At 46.4% G+C, this 16,820-nt stretch overlaps 1 protein-coding gene across 5 annotated transcripts in view; it reads left to right on the top strand.

Moving 5' to 3' along the window:
• The first annotated feature begins 340 nt into the window (after window positions 1–340).
• The window catches only part of USP34 (ubiquitin specific peptidase 34), a 288,549-nt gene continuing 272,069 nt past the window's right edge, over window positions 341–16,820 (top strand). For 4 of the 5 annotated variants that reach the window (XR_004443955.1, XR_004443956.1, XM_033239152.1 and 1 more), the window contains exon 1: window positions 523–855. Coding sequence is in view for 3 of the 5 variants with exons in the window: in XM_033239152.1 (XP_033095043.1) it covers window positions 813–855 (43 nt within the window). In the remaining 2 variants the exon portion in view is untranslated. Of the gene's footprint in view, window positions 856–16,820 lie in introns of all 5 variants that reach the window. The other variant, XM_033239151.1, reaches the window with a different exon arrangement.

Raw genomic sequence — 16,820 nt, 5'->3', positions numbered from 1 at the left:
GGAAAAATGGCGAAGCCCAGGGGCGGTGGACAGGACGGCACGCGTGACCCGGCGCTCGCCGGGCCTAGGAGCCCGTGGAGTGTGTAGCGGTGGGCGACGCCGCTCAACCGCGAGCCGTTCGTTGCTCCGCCATCTTCTCCTACTCACCCGGACTCCCCCCGCGGCCGCGCTGGCTTCGCGTTTCCCTTCCGGCCGCTGACAGAGATCCGGGCTGGGCGGGGTGGGCGAGCGCGCGGAGGGGGTGGACCGAGGGCGGGGAGGCCGGACGGAAGAGGAAAGGGAGGGCGGCGAGCCAGCCACGGCCGGGTGTAGAGCGTGCGGCGTGTGTGCGGAGGGAGAGGGGAGGGAGGGAGGCGGGGGAATGAGAGCGCGCGGCGCCTCTCGTCCGCTCCTAAGCCCGGGCGGAAAGAGCCGAGCGCGGCCCGAGCGCTCTGTTAAAATGGCGGCGGCGTCGGCGGTGGCCGCGGCGTCTGGTCGGTGAAGTGACTCTGCTGCTTCTCTCCCCACCCGCCCCCTCCCTCCCTCTCCCCTTCCCCCGTCCTTCCCCTCCTTCCCCGCCGCCGGCGCCTCCGCGCCCCTCCGGCCTGCGCACCTCCCCTCGCTCCCCTCCTTTCCCCCGCCCGCTGTGGGGACCGCCGGCCCCCTCCCCCATTCTCTTGCTCCCCGCCCCGTCCCCGCCGCCGCCCGCCCTCGTCGCCTCCCCGCCCCGCCGGCCGGCCAGCCCCCTCCTCCGCCTCTCTCCCCTCCCCCCCGCCGGTTGGGATCAGTCAGTGTGATCCGAAGCGGGGGAGGGGGGGGGCGGCGGCCGAACGATGTGCGAGAACTGCGCAGACCTGGTGGAGGTGTTAAATGAAAGTAAGTAGCCGCGGTAGCGGCCTGTTGGGGTGCACGGTTTGGGGTCGTCGCGCAGCTCTCTGGCTTCCCCGGGCTGCCGCGGCCTGCGGGAGGCGACGGCCGGGCTTGGCGGCGTGCGGGCCTAGCGCCCTGGGAAGGTGCGCGGTGGCGCGGCCGCCGCGGCGCCTCGGGCCCAACCCGGCCGGGTTACCTGGGCGCCCGAGAGGCGGCCGCCGCGGAGCTCTGGCCCGGCCGGGCCCGGGTGCTCTGGGCTCTCGGAAAGTTTCCTCATTACAGGTGTCAATTAATGAAGGCAGTAATGAGACCCTCGTGCCTTCGCCCCCTTCGCCCTGCCAGGAAGGTGCGGGGAGGTGGGGTCGGAGGACGAGGCTTTCCTCCGCAGTCCAAACCCTCCGGCAGCCCTCTTTGATTTCCAGCGTGCTGCCAAGGCCTCTCTTACCTGCTAATTTTCATTAAACTCCCCGGGAGCAGGGTGGTGGTTTTTCCCTCCCTTGCGGGTGTGTGGGTGTCTTAAACACTTAAGCCAGACCTTAAATAGCTGAAAACGAACTATGATAGTGATGACTGGAACCTTCATACCTATTTTTAAAATAAATTTGTTAATGATGTTTCTTAGTGTAGCATTCACCGCTTTAGTGGTAAATTCTGCTAGGCAGAGCACTGTGCTACACATACCATCCCGGGATAGTTATGGCCTATCTCTCCTGGAAGGAAAGGCCTTTTACCTGATACTTTACTTTTTATTAAAGAGGGTACGTTGATCTTTTCTGGCCTTATTTTATTTTCGACCCTTGCAAGATGGTATTTCAGCTTATAGAAGATATATTGCAAATCAACTACTTCTGGGCCTAAAGGCCTAGTTGGCAAAGGTGAATTAGATGGATCAATTTACAAAAAGTTGGTTGTTGAAAAAATGCTCACTTATGAACAGTTTATGTGGGTTTTGGATTTGTATTCTGTTTGTGATATTTCCACAGATAGACTTTCGGACTATCTAATTTTGTAATACAATTCACTCAATTGATTTATAAAATGTACCATGGTGTTTGTGTTTGAATTTTACTTTGTGTTTGAATGTCACTTGAATGACCAAAGGCAATAATAAAAGTGGAAGGGTTCTAACTTAATTTGAACTCCGTATTTACTTCCTGATAGATGGAATAGGCTTTTGCACTTATTCCAACTATTGGTTCCGGTATTTGTGTCACCCTAAATTATCCTAGAATTTTAAGATTATTTGTGTGTATTTTGAGATATTTTTATTTCTGGTGCAGGTGGTTTACGATATGATAAACTTAAATCTTCAATACTTACTGTATTTTATATGTCAGATACAAGTTGTGTGATTATGATTGTTATGCTCAACTTGGAAAGTTAATAGCTTTGCAATGTAATATGAGGAACAAGTACTTAATTTCGTTGGTGATTTTAAATATATATATATATTTTTCCACGAGACGGAGTTTTGCTCTTGTTGCCCAGGCTGGAGGGCAATGGCACGATCTTGGCTCACTGCAACCTCTGCCTCCCAGGTTGAAGCGATTCTCCTGCCTAAGCCTCCCATGTAGCTGGGAATACAGGTTCCCCCCACCATGCCTGGCTAATTTTCGTATTTTTTTTTTTTTTTTTTTTTTTTGAGACGGAGTCTCGCTCTGCCGCCCAGGCTGGAGTGCTGTGGCCGGATCTCAGCTCACTGCAAGCTCCGTCTCCCGGGTTTACGCCATTCTCCTGTCTCAGCCTCCCGAGCAGCTGGGACTACAGGCGCCCGCCACCTCGCCCGCTAATTTTTTTGTATTTTTTAGTAGAGACGGGTTTCACCGTGTTAGCCAGGATGGTCTCGATCTCCTGACCTCGTGATCCGCCCGTCTCGGCCTCCCAAAGTGCTGGGATTACAGGCTTGAGCCACCGCGCCCGGCCTAATTTTCGTATTTTTAGTAGAGATGGGGTTTCACCATATTGGTCAGGCTGGTCTCGAACTCCTGACCTTGTGATCCGCCTGCCTCGGCCTCCCAAAGTGCTGGGAATACCAGCGTGAGCCACTGAGTCTGGCTGATTTTAAAATATCTTGAACTTGGAAAATTTTAAACAAAACATCTGAAGAAAGTATCTTTTGAAAAGAGGTGGCATCTTGATCATAATGAAAGGTCTTATTTAAGATTATCTGGGAAACTCCTAGAACTTTGGTTAGAAGCACTGAAAAATGCAGTGCATTTATGGAGAGTTAGAAATGTGGAGAATTGAGACAGAATTTAGCTTTTATTACCTTTAAGCAAATACAGTTAGTTCAACCAGGTTCACAAAATCTGGTCATGTGCACCCTCTAAGAAACCTGTTTTAATGAGTAAGTAAGGATTTTCTATTTGTGTGTAAGCCAGTGCACTCTAAAAATACTTAGTTTCTTAATACTGCCTTTGAGGCTCAATATAAAAATTTAACTCTTAAACAATAATCTCACAGTGATGCTTCCTTTTTTAAAAAATTTACAGCCAGGGGCAGTGGCTCATGCCTGTAATCCCAGCAATTTTCGAGGCTGAGATTGGTGGATCACCTGAGATTGGGAGTTCAAGACCAGCCTACTAACATGGAGAAACACCGTATCTACTAAAAATATAGAATTAGCCTGGCATGGTGGCACATGCCTGTAATCCCAGCTACTCGGGAGGCTGAGGCAGGAGAATCGGTTGAACCCGGGAGGCAGAGTTTGCAGTGTGCTGAGATCACGCCATTGCACTCCAGCCTGGGCAACAAGAGCGAAACTCTGTCTCAAAAAAAAATTTTTCTACTTCAACAATTTTATGTGTAGTTTATACCACACTATTACAAGTTGTTTTTTTCCCTGTAGTTCTTTACTTATCCATGGCTATGATGGAGCATGATAATGAACATGAGTGGTTGCAGCTTGATAAAACTTGTTGAAGTAGATTATATATGTTTCTTGTGATCTCATTTGCAGTAATTACCTATAAAGTCTGCCCTTTTCCCCCCTGTAACTTCTACAAAGATGAACATCAGTTCAACCTTGATCTAGAAATTCAGAGTTGACTGGGCGACTCTGAATACAGCTCACGCCTGTATTCCCAACACTTTGGGAGACTGAGGCGGGCGGATCACAAGGTCAGGAGCTTGAGACCAGCCTGGCCAATATGGTGAAACCCTATCTCTACTAAAACTGCACAAATTAGCCGGGTGTGGTGGTAGGTGCCTGTAGTCCCAGTTACTTGGGAGGCTGAGGCAGGAGAATTGATTGCTTGAATCTCAGTAGGCAGAGGTTGCAGTGAGCCGAGATCATGCCACTGCACTCCAGCCTGGGCGACAGAGCAAGACTCTATCTCAAAAAAAAAAAAAAAAAAAAAAAATTCAAAGTTATAGTCCTCCCAAAATGTGCTCAGAATTTGTCTTTAAATACAACACCCTGTAACAGTTTAGCCAGCTAAGAGAAGCAATAAAATTGTGCATATTTTTGGGTGGTGTGTTTCCAGGTCATGTTGAAAAATACATAATTAGTATTAAACCAACTTCACAAAACAGACGTGGTGATGCGCCCCTGTAATCCCACTAGGCAGGAGGCTGAGGCAGGAGGATTGTTTGAGACTGGGAGTTCGAGACCAGCCTAGACAACATAGTAAGACTGCTTTTTTTTTTTTGAGACGGAATCTCGCTCTGTCACCCAGTCTGGAGTGCAGTGGCATGGTTTCGGCTCACTAGAACCTCTGCCTCCCTGGGTTCAGCAGTTCTCCTGCCTCGGCCTCCCAAGTGGCTGGGATTACAGGCACAAGTCACCATGCCCAGCTAATTTTTGTATTTTTAGTAGAAACAGGGTTTCACCATATTGGCCGGGCTGGTCTTGAACTCCTGACCTTGTGATCCACCCGCGTTGGCCTCCCAAAGTGCTAGGATTAACAGACATGAGCCGGCGCGCCCTGTCAAGACAGCTTTCCTTAAAAAACAAACCAAAAGCCCTATTTCTTGAGAAATTTACACTGATCACCCTTAGAGAAGGCTACCTGGACAAGCAAGAGTGTAATAATTTTTTTTTTTTTTTTTGACACGGAGTCTAGCTCTCACCCAGGCTGGAGTGCAGTGTCGGCTCGCTGCAACCTCCACCTCCCGGGTTCAAGTGATTCTTCTGCTTCAGCCTCCTGAGTAACTGAGACTACAGGCACCCACCACCTTGCCCAGCTGAGTTTTGTATTTTTAGTGGAGATGGGATTTTGCCATGTTGGCCAGGCTTGTCTCGAACTCCTGATCTCAGGCGATCGCTGCCTGGGCCTCCCAAAGTGCTGCAATTACAGGAGTGAGCCAGTGTGCCTGGCCTAAAAATTTTGTTTTAAAAAAGTTTTAGTTGATAAGTAATTTTTACATATTCATGGGGTACATAGTGATGTTTCACTACATAAAAAGTATAGTGATCAGTTGAAGACAATTAGTATATCCATCAGCTCAAACATGTAGCATTTGCTTTAGGAACATTGAATATTCTCCTAGCTATTTGCAACTGTATCATATATTATTTTTTTTTTGAGACAGGGTTTCTCTCCTTTGCCCAGGCTGAAGGGCAGTGGTATGCTCTTGGGTCACTATAGCCTCCGCTTCCTGGGCTTAAACAATCCTCCTGCCACATCCTCCCAAGTAGCTGGGACTACAGGTGTGTGCCACCAAGCCCAGCTAATTTTCATATTTTTAGTAGAGATGGGGTTTCACCATGTTGGCCAGGCTGGTGTTGAACTCCTGAACTCAAGTGATCTGCCCGCCTTGGCCTCCCAAAGTGCTAGGATTAGAGGCATGAGCCACCATGCCCGGCTTGTATAATATATTATTGTTACCCGTAGTCGTTCTGTAGTGGTATAGAACACTAGAACTTAATCCTCCTATCTCACCGTAATTTTGTATCCTTTAACAAATCTCTCCCTATCTCTCCCCTCCCTCTACCATTCCCAGCAAATTTTGTGTGTGTTTTTGTTTTTTAATAGAGGCAGGGTCTCGCATTGTTGCTCAGGCTGGTCTCAAACTCCTGGCCTTAAGCCATTATCCTGCCTAAGCCTTCCAAAGTACTGGGATTACAGGCATGAGCCACCATGCCTGGCTAGATAATTGTGTTTTAAATTAAAGGGTAGACATAGTGTGGATAGTACAGCTTTATATCAGATATGCACAGTCTTTTTGATAAGAGTAACGACTTCATGTGGAATGTTTAAAGTTTAGCAGAATGTAATATCGTTAAAATAAAAATAAGTAACAAAGATTGTGAACAGTTGCTTTTGTCATCAGTTTTTGGTGAGAGTATTAGTATTATTAGTTATACCTCTAGTCCTGAGAATATGAAGCTGTAAAGTTTCACTATGGAAACATGCAGAGGCATACAGATACAGAATTGTGCTTACAGGTTGAGGACCCATTGAAGTGTGTTCCTGGAAGCAGACTAAGGATCCTATCATAAGTACCCCGCTTCCCCCCTCCCCCGCTGCACCCACCCTTTTAAAATATAATCTTGATCCATATCATAAAAGTTGAAACTACTTTTCAAAATCATGTTTGACTTTCGTGTTAGAATAACCAATCCCAACAATACTAAAATATTGGACTTGCCATTTTCTTGTTATGCTTCATTTTTAAAACATTTAAAAAGCTTGAATGTATTGAGTAAATTTTGGTGTTATCATTTTGTGGGCTTGCATTCTGTTTAGGATAAATTTTAAATTTCTATTCCTATGCTTCTGCTTGTTCTGTTGAGTTTGTATGATAACTGCTTTTGTAGTTACTTTTGTGAACCATTTTTAGATCTTGGTGAGGAGTTGGAGGCCTAAAGTTACATACTTTAAGCCATCACTATAGCAAACTCACTAGTAAATTGAGGTTATTTACCTCATAAGGTAAATTTCTCTGAAAGCAGAGTGAAAATTATATCGTACGTCTTTTTTTTTTTTTTTGAGACGGAGTCTCACTCTGTCGCCCGGGCTGGAGTGCTGTGGCACGATGTTGGACTCACTACAACCTCTACCTCTTGGGACTACAGGCGTGAGCCACCGCGCCTGGTGTATGTCATTGTTTTAAATCATTTATATGTTGTAGATTTTACTCTCTATATTCGTTTAGTGGGTTACAGTTTACCATATTGTCCAAAATGGATAATTCATGTGAGATAGGCAAGAGCAGTAATGTATTCCAATACCAATTGGTGAAAAAGTTGCACTTCACAAAGGATAAGTAGTTTGCCAAGATCACTTGTCAACCTGCATAGTCAAATTTGAGATGGAACTCAGCTACTCTGATATCTGTATTTGCAGAATAATTCTGTTGTGTTTATTTTGTTGTTGGTGGTGTTTTTGAGACGGAGTCTCACTCTTGCCCAGGCTGCAGTGCAGTGGCTCCACCTCAGCTCATTGCAACTTCTGCCTCCTCGGCTCAAGTGATTCTCCTGCCTCAGCCTCCCAAGTAGCTGGGGTTAGAGGCGCCCGCCACCACACCCAGCTAATGTTTGTATTTTTAGTAGAGATGGGTTTTCACCAGTTTGGCCAGGCTGGTCTCGAACTCATGACCTCAGGTGATCCACCCGCCTCAGCCTTTCAGTATGTTTTATTATTAAAGCAGATTATTTTATTGAGGAGTTTGTGTTGGGTACTTAAGTACTTTGCATGCTGCTGATTTAATCAGTTCTTTGAAGGAGGTACTCGATCCTTTGCAGATGAGAGAACCAAGGTTTATAGAGTTTATGTGACTTGCTTAGGGTCACATGTGACTGTGTTTGGTGGAACCACAGGACTTAATCCCAGATTAGGCTAACAGTTCTTTTTTTTTTTTTTTTTTTTTTTTGAAAAGGCGTTTCAATCTTGTTGCCCATGCTGGAGTGCAATGGCATGATCTAGGCTCGCTGTAACCTCCACCTCCTGGATTCAAGCGATTCTCCTGCCTCAGCCTCCTGAGTAGCTGGGATTACAGGCATGCAGCACCATGCCTGGCTAATTTTTGTAATTTTAGTCGATGTGGGGTTTCACCATGTTGGCCAGGCTGGTCTTGAATTCCTAACCCCAGGTGATCCTCCTCCTTTGGCCTCCAAAAGTGTTGGGTTTACAGGCGTGAGCCATCCTGCCTGGCCTAAAAGTTCTTGCTAGTTACATTGTATAAATTTTATGATGATCTGTCTGAATCACCACTGTTCAGTTGGCTAAGCAAAAATACTATGTTTTATGTATCTTCAAAAATTCAGACAAATTTCTGTGGTAATTGTAGTAGGAATTCAAAAGTGGTAATAAATACAGCTGAGTAAGAATCTTTTTCATTGAAAAAAATTAATATTTTGATTTTTAATTATTTTTTAAGAGACAGTGTATCACCCGTGCTGGGGTGCAGTGGCCCAATTACAGCTCGCTGCAGCCTTAAGCTCTTGGGCTCAAGTGGTCCTCCTGCCTCAGCCTCCCAAAGTATTGGGGTACACTGTACCTGACTGAGAATCTTTCTGAATACTGTTATTCTGCAGTGAGCTGTTTAATAAAACTACATGTTTCCAGGGCTTTTGAGATACTCTAAGTATATAGATACTAAGTCAATTAATAACATACCTTTTTCAGTAGACATTTAATCTAAAGTTAGAATTTTTTTTTCCCTCTTTCGAGATGGGGTCTTATTCTGTCATCCAGGCTGGAATGCAGTGATGTGATTCTTGTACACGGTAACCTCGACCTCCTGGGCTCAAGCAAGTTTCCTGCCTCACCCTCCTGAGTAGCTGGGAACTATAGGTATATGCCAGCACACCTGGCTGCCTTTTTTTTTTTTTTTTTTTTTTTTTTGAGACAGAGTTTCCCTCTGTCTCCCAGGCTGGAGTGCAGTGGTACAGTCTCGGCCCACTGCAACCTCTGCCTTGGGGACTCAAGCAGTTCTTGTGCCTCAGCCTCCCAAGTAGCTGGGATTATAGGCATGTGTCATCATGCCGGGCTAATTTTTCTATGTTTAGTAGAGATGGGGTTTCACTATGTTGGTCAGGCTGGTCTCAAAACTCCTGGCCTCAAGTGATCCGCCTGCCTCAGCCTCCCAGAGTGCTGGGATTATAGGTGTGAGCTATTCTGTCCAGTCCTCCTGAATTGATTTTTTTTTTTGAGTCTCACTCTGTGGCCCAGGCTGGAGTGCAGTAGCATGATCTTGGCTCACTTCAACCTCCACTTTACCGGATTCAAGTAATTCTCCTGCCTCAGCCGGGATTACAGGTGTGTACCACCATGCCCAGCTAATATTTGTGGTTTTTGTAGAAATGGGGTTTCACTGTGTTGCCCCGGCTGTTCTCAAACTCCTAGCCTCAAGTGATTCACCCACCTTGGCCTCCCAAAGTGCTGGGATTACAGGCATGAGCCATCACACCTGGCTGATTTTTTGTTTTCTTTTCTTTTTTTCTCCTGAGATGGAGTGTTGCTCTGTCACCCCAGGCTGGAGTGCAATGGCGCGATCTTGGCTCACTGCGTCCTCCACCTCCCAGGTTCAAGTGATTTTCCTGCCTCAACCTCCCGGGTAGCTGGGATTACAGGCACCCACCACCACGACCGGCCAATTTTTGTTGTGTTTAGTAGAGACGAGGTTTCACCATGTTGGCCAGGCTGGCCTTGAACTCCTGACCTCGTGATCTACCCTCCTTGGCCCCCCAAAATGCTGGGACTACAGGTGTGAGCCACTGCATCTGGCTGAAAACATGTTTTTATTTTTTTATTTTATTTTATTTTATTTTTTTTTGAGACGGAGTCTCGCTCTGTCGCCCAGGCTGGAGTGCAGTGGCCGGATCTCAGCTCACTGCAAGCTCCGCCTCCCGAGTTTACACCATTCTCCTGCCTCAGCCTCCCGAGTAGCTGGGACTACAGGCGCCCGCCACCTCGCCCGGCTAATTTTTTGTATTTTTTAGTAGAGACGGGGTTTCACCATGTTAGCCAGGATGGTCTCGATCTCCTGACCTCGTGATCCGCCCGTCTCGGCCTCCCAAAGTGCTGGGATTACAGGCTTGAGCCACTGCGCCCGGCCCCGAAAACATGTTTTTATATAAGATATCATTTTGTATAAAATTTATCTGTTTCCAGTTCTCCCATATTATGAATAATGTTGAAAATGTACATCTTTCTACTTAAATCTTTTAACTACATCCCTGGTTCTTTTAGATACCTAGAAGTGACTTTACTATGTCAAAAAATATAAACATTTTTCATTATTTGCATACTCTTTGCTTGCGAGAAAGGATATATTGATATTTTAGTCATGCCTGTGTTAAGGACACTTTCGCCCGTGTTGAGTATTATCCTTTAGAAAGTGTTATTTTAGCAGGGCATGGTGATGTGTGCCTCTAGTATTCCCAGCTACTCAGGAGGTTGAGGTGGGAGGATCACTTGAGCCCTGGAATTCAAGGCCAGCCTGGGCAACATAGCAAGACTTCATCTCTTAAAAAAAAAGTTACTTTGGCAGAAAACGTAATAAGCAATTACTAGTAAATTTAACCATTCGTATTTTTTTTTTTTTTTTTTTTTTTTTTTTTTTGAGACGGAGTCTCGCTCTGTCGCCCGGGCTGGAGCGCAGTGGCCGGATCTCAGCTCACTGCAAGCTCCGCCTCCCGGGTTCACGCCATTCTCCTGCCTCAGCCTCTGGAGTAGCTGGGACTACAGGCGCCCGCCACCTCGCCCGGCTAGATTTTTGTATTTTTTTAGTAGAGACGGGGTTTCACCGTGTTAGCCAGGATGGTCTCGATCTCCTGACCTCGTGATCCGCCCGTCTCGGCCTCCCAAAGTGCTGGGATTACAGGCTTGAGCCACCGCGCCCGGCCTAACCATTCGTATTTTTATTTAATGAATTGTATGTGTTCTTTTTCTGTGTTTCAGATTTCAGTGTTTTGGGTTTTTATTTTTATTTTTTTGAGACGGAATTTCGCTCTTGTTCCCTAGGCTGGAGTGCAATGGTGCGATCTTGGCTCACTGCAACCTCTACCTCCCAGGTTCAAGTGATTCTCCTGCTTCAGACTCCCGAGTAGCTGGGATTACAGGTGCCTGCCACCACACCTGGCTAATTCTTATGTATTTTTAGTAGAGACAGGGTTTCATTCTGTTGGCCAGGCAGATCTTGAACTTCCGAGCTCAAGTGATCCACCTGCCTCGGCCTCCCAAAATGCTGGGATTACAGGTGTGAGCTACCGTGCCCAGCCCCTGTTACCTTCTTTCAAAATTCAAAGCTCACTTTTTTTTCTAACTTGTAAGTTTTATTAATAAGAATGAAATAACAACAACAACAACAAAAAGCTCACCTTTACCGTTTTTTGTTTTTTTTTTTGAGATGGAGTCTTGCCCTGTTGCCAGGCTGGAGTGCAGTGGCGCGATATTGGCTCACTGCAACCTCCGCCTCCTAAGTTCAAGCGATTATCCTGCCTCAGTCTCCGGAGTAACTGGGACTGCAGGCGTGCATCACCACGCCCAGCTAATTTTTATATTTTTAGTAGAGACGAAATTTCTCTATGTTGGCCAGGATGATCTCGATCTGACCTCGTGATCCGCCTGTCTCGGCTTCCTGAAGTGGTGGGATTACAGGCATGAGCCACCACGCCTGGCCTACTACCTGTTTTATAAATTGGAATTCTATGTAATATTTCTTTTGAGGAGAAAAGGGCATACTGTAGTCCCCCCTTATCAAAGTGGGATGTGTTCTGAGACCTGCCGTGGATACGTGAAACCACAGATAGTCCTGTATCCTATATACTGTTTTTTTTCATTATTTTGAGAACTTTGACCTTTTCACTTCAAATAAGCTTTTCTTTGGCATATCTGAATTACTAGTATCGCTGCTCTTGCACTTTAGGGCCATTATTGGGTAAAGTAAGGGGTACTTGAATACAAGCATTGTGTACTGCCACAGTGGATCTGATAACCAGATGATTCACGTCCTAGACGGGACAGCACAGGATTTCATCATGCCAGTCGGAATGGTAGACAATTTAAAACTTATGAATTGTTTATTTCTGGAAATTTCCATTTAATATTCTTGGACCATGGTCGATTGTGGGTAACTATGGAAAGCAAAATCAAAGATAAGAGGGCGACTATTGTAGTTTCTTAATAAGCTTAAAAACTGTTAGAAATATGTGGGTGCTCAAAAAAAGCCAACATAACATAAAACTGTTTTCAAGTATCTTTGTTTTTTTGGGATGGAGTCTCACTCTGCCACTCAGCCTGGAGTGCAGTGGTGCGGTCTCTGCTCACTGCAAGCTCCGCTTCCCAGGTTCACACCATTCTCCTAACTCAGCCTCCTGAGTAGCTGGGACTACAGGTGTCCACCACCACGCCCATCTAATTTTTTTGTATTTTTAGTGGAGACGGGGTTTCACTGTGTTAGCCAGGATGGTTTCGATCTCCTGACCTCGTGATCTGCCCACCTTGGCCTCCCAAAGTGCTGGGATTACAGGCGTGAGCACGCCTGGCCTTTTTTTTTTGAGACAAGAGTCTTGCACAGTCGCTCAGGCTGGAGTGCAGTGGCTTAATCTCAGCTCACTGAAGCCTTCACCTCCCGGGTTCAAGCGATTCTCCTGCCTCAGCCTCCTGAGTAGCTGGGATTACAGTTGCCTGCCACCACGCTCGGCTAATTCTTTTGTATTTTTAGTAGAGATAGGGTTTCACCGTGTTGGCCAGGCAGGTTTCGAACTCTTGACCTCAAGTGATCCATCTGTCTTGGCCTCCCAAAGTGCTAGGATTATGGGTGTGAGCTACTGTGCCTGGCCTGTTTTCAAGTATCTTAAGAATTGTGCCCAAATTTTAGGAGGTGGTGTCATGCTTATGAAGTTGGAATACTGTGATGAATTACTTTTAATATGGTGATGATCATATACCTCTGTAGCTATTTGAACACTGAAATTTCTTAGTGTTTTCCTTGAAGGTACTTCCTTCATAAGAGTCATGAGAAACAATGTTTTATCTAGGGTCACACAGCTAAGAAGTAGCAGGGGTAGGACTAGAATTTAGTTGTTCTTATTTCTTCTCAGTGTACTTTTCATTAACCAAGCTATCTTTATTTTTATATTTATTTATTTATTTATTTATTTGTTTATTTTGAGATGGAGTCTCGCTCTGTCGCCCAGGCTGGAGTGCAGTGGCCGGATCTCAGCTCACTGCAAGCTCTGCCTCCCGGGTTCACGCCATTCTCTTGCCTCAGCCTCCCGGGTAGCTGGGACTATAGGCGCCGCAACGTCGCCCGGCTAGTTTTTTGTAGTTTTTAGTAGAGACGGGGTTTCACCGTGTTAGCCAGGATGGTCTCGATCTCCTGACCTTGTGATCCACCCATCTCGGCCTCCCAAAGTGCTGGGATTACAGGCTTGAGCCACCGCGCCCGGCCCTATTTTTATTTTTTAATGTTTATTTTTTTTTGAGACGGAGTCTCCCTGTCGTCCAGGCTGGAATGCAGTGGCGTGATCTCTGCTCACTGAACGCTCTGTCTCCCAGGTTCACGCCATTCTCCTGCCTCAGCCTCCCTAGTAGCTGGGACTACAGGCACCTGCCACCATGCTTGGCTAATTTTTTGTATTTTTAGTAGAGACGAGGTTTCACCATGTTAGCCAGGATGGTCTTGATCTCCTTAACTTTTGATCTGCCCGCCTTGGCTTCCCAAAGTGCTGGGCTTTATAGGCGTGAGCCATGAACCACCACGCCCAGCCTTAATTGCTTTTTTTTTTGAGATGGAGTTTTGCTCTGTTGCCCAGGCTGGAGTGAAGTGGCGCGATTTTGGCTCGCTGCAAGCTCCACCTCCTGGGTTCACGCCATTCTCCTGCCTCAGCCTCCCAAGTAGCTGGGACTACAGGTGCCTGCCCACTCCAGGCTAATTTTTTTTGTATTTTTTAGTAGAGACGAGGTTTCACAATGTTAGCCAGAATGGTCTCGATCTCCTGATTTCGTGATCCGCTTGCCTCGGCCTCCCAAAGTGCTGGGATTACAGACGTGAGCCACCGTGCCTGGCCTTAATTTTCAAGAGGACCCTGACTGTGGAAGTTGGGAATCTCGTAAGAAACTGTTAAAGGAACTGTGGAGAGATTTATTCAGGCTAAAGTGGATTAGGCAAGATTTGTTTTTATTTTTTTCCAAGATGGAGTCTTGTTTTGTCACTCAGGCTGGATTGCAGTGGCACAGTCTTGGCTCACTGCAACTTCCACCTCCCGGGTTCAAGCAATTATCCTGCCTCAGCTTCCCAAGTACCTGGGATTACAGGCGCCCACCACTGTGCCCGGCTCATTTTTGTAAATTTAGTAGAGTTGGGGTTTTACCATGTTGTCCAGACTGGTCTCGAACTCCTGACCTTGCCATCTACCCGCCCACGCCTCCCAAAGTGCTGGGATTACAGGCATGAGCCCCTGGGCCCCGCGAAGATTTTAAGGAAGATGGAAGATAAGTGGGCCCTGTTTGCAATAGTTGCTGGTAATGAGAGGAGTGAAATGTCCTACCTTGACTTGTGAAGGCTCTATATGATGTAGCCTCTGCTAACTTTATTCCCTTGTTCTCTTTGCCTTCCTTTTTTTTTTTTTTTCCTCTGTCGTCTTTGATTGGTGATGCTGAGCCTTTATTATACTTTTTTTTTTTTTTTTTTTGAGACGAGTTTCACTCTAGGCTGGAGTGCAATGGTGCGATCTTGGCTCGCTGCAACCTCTGCTTCCTGGGTTCAAATGATTCTCCTGCCTCAGCCTCCCAAGTAGCTGGGATTACAGGCACCCGCCACTACGCCCGGCTAATTTTTGTGTTTTTGGTAGAGACGGGGTTTCACCATGTTGGCCAGGCTTCTCTCGAACTCCTGACCTCAGGTGATTTGCCTGCCTCGGCTTCCCAAAGTGCTGGAATTACAGGCGTGAACCACTGTGCCTGGCCTGTATATACCTTCTTATGCTTTCAAGTTTTGACTTAAATGATTCTTTTTCAGAGAGGTCTTTCCCAAACACCCAGTCTGAAGTAGCTCTGGTTCTTTTTGTTCATAGCATTTACCACAATTTAGAATTATGTATTTATGTAACTGATTTTTTTATTCTATGAGACTATCAGTTCTGTGATTGCAGCTGTTATTACTGTTTTACAGTGCCTGCATGTGGTAGGATCATTGTTTATTTAAGGTATCTGAAAAATCTTAAGATCACTGTGGGTTGATAATAGAAGGGAAAAGAAGGGTAGGCTAGATGTGTTTCTTTTTTTCTCAGTTTTCTTGGATATATCAAGTACTGTCAGTCCTTTTTTTTTTTTTTTTTTTTGAAACGGAGTCTCAAAAAGATCCAGACAGAGACTGGATCTCAGCTCACTGTAAGCTCTGCCTCCCGGGTTTACGCCATTCTCCTGCCTCAGCCTCCCAAGTAGCTGGGACTACAGGCGCCCGCCACCTCGCCCGGCTAGTTTTTTGTATTTTTTAGTAGAGACGGGGTTTCACCGTGTAGACTAGGATGGTCTCGATCTCCTGACCTTGTAATCTGCCCATCTTGGCCTCCCAAAGTGCTGGGATTACAGGCTTGAGCCACCGCGCCTGGCCCTACTGTCAGTCCTTGATTTTGTGATGTCTTGCTTGCCACTCCCTTCATAAAATGGTACTTTTTGTTGCTGCTGCTGTTTGTTTTTGGAGATAGGGTCTCACTCTGTCGCTCAGGCTGGAGTGCAGTGGCGTGATCCTAGCTCACTGCAGCCTTGTCCTCCTGGGCTCAAGAGAGCTTCCTAAGTAGCTGGCACTACAGGTGCTCATGATGACAGCTGACTTGCTTGCTTATTTATTTGAGAATGGGTTTTACTATATTTCCCAGCTGGTCTCGAACTTCAGGTCTCAAGTGATTCTCCCGCCTCAGCCTCCCAAAGTGCTGGGATTGCAGGCATGAGGCGCCACACACAGTGCTTTATTAAGTTTGTGTTGTTAGCACCTGTGGGTTAAATTTAAGGTTGAGAATTATTATTCTTTTTGAATTAGTTGGGATTCTGTCTCAAGGACCATAAAAAACAGCTGCTTTGGCAGAAACAGAAAGGGTTTTTTTTTTTTTTTTAAAGATGGAGTTGTGCTCTTGTTGCCCAGGCTGGAGTACAATGGCACAATCTCGACTCACCGCAACCTCTGCCTCCCGGGTTCAAGCGATTCTCCTGCTTCAGCCTCCCAAGTAGCTGGGATTGCAGGCATGCGCCATCATGCCTGGCTAATTCTGTATTTTCAATAGAGGTGGGGTTTCTCCTTGTTGGTCAGGCTGGTCTCAAACTCCCAACCCCAGGTGATCTGCCCACCTCGGCATCCCAAAGTGCTGGGATTATAGGCTGAGCCACTGCGCCCAGCCGAGAAAGAGTTTTTCTTTAAAAGCTATAAGTAGGCAGTCTAGGTGTATATTCAGGTGTGCTTTACTTATAATCATTGGGTTTATAACATCATCAGGACTTTATTTCTCTGTGTAGCTTGCTGTGCTTCCTTGGTTTTTGACCTCAGTTTGGCCCTTCCTATGGTAACAGAAATGTCTACTGCACCCTATTTATTTATTTGACAGGGTCTTGCTTTGTCGCCCAGTCTGGAGTGCAGTGGCATGATCATGGCTCACTGTAGTCTTGACCTCGCAAGCTCAAGAAATCGTCCCACCTCAGCCACCTGAGTAGCTGGAACTACAAGCCTGCGCCATCAGACCTAGCTAATTTTTGTAGAGACAGGGTTTCACCATATTACCCAGGCTGGCCTTGAACTCCTGGGCTCAAGTTATCCTTCTGCTCTAGCCTCCTAAAGTGCTGGAGTTACAGGTGTGAGCAGTCACCCTTGGTCTGTTTATTTTTTTCAGACAGGGTCTTCCTCTGTTGCCCAGGCTGGAGTGCACTGGCTCAGTCATGGCTCACTGCAGCCTCAACCTCCCGGGCGGGCCCAAGCTATCCTCATGCCTCAGCTTCCATAGTAGCTGGGACTGCGTGCCTGTGCCACCACACCCAGATAATTTTCATTTTGGTGTTTATTATTATTATTTTTACTGTGTTAATAAATTG

This window comes from Trachypithecus francoisi, unplaced genomic scaffold (assembly GCF_009764315.1).
Source record: "Trachypithecus francoisi isolate TF-2019V2 unplaced genomic scaffold, Tfra_2.0 Lachesis_group17, whole genome shotgun sequence".
NCBI lineage: Eukaryota > Metazoa > Chordata > Mammalia > Primates > Cercopithecidae > Trachypithecus > Trachypithecus francoisi.
This window is presented reverse-complemented; position numbering and strand designations above follow the sequence as displayed.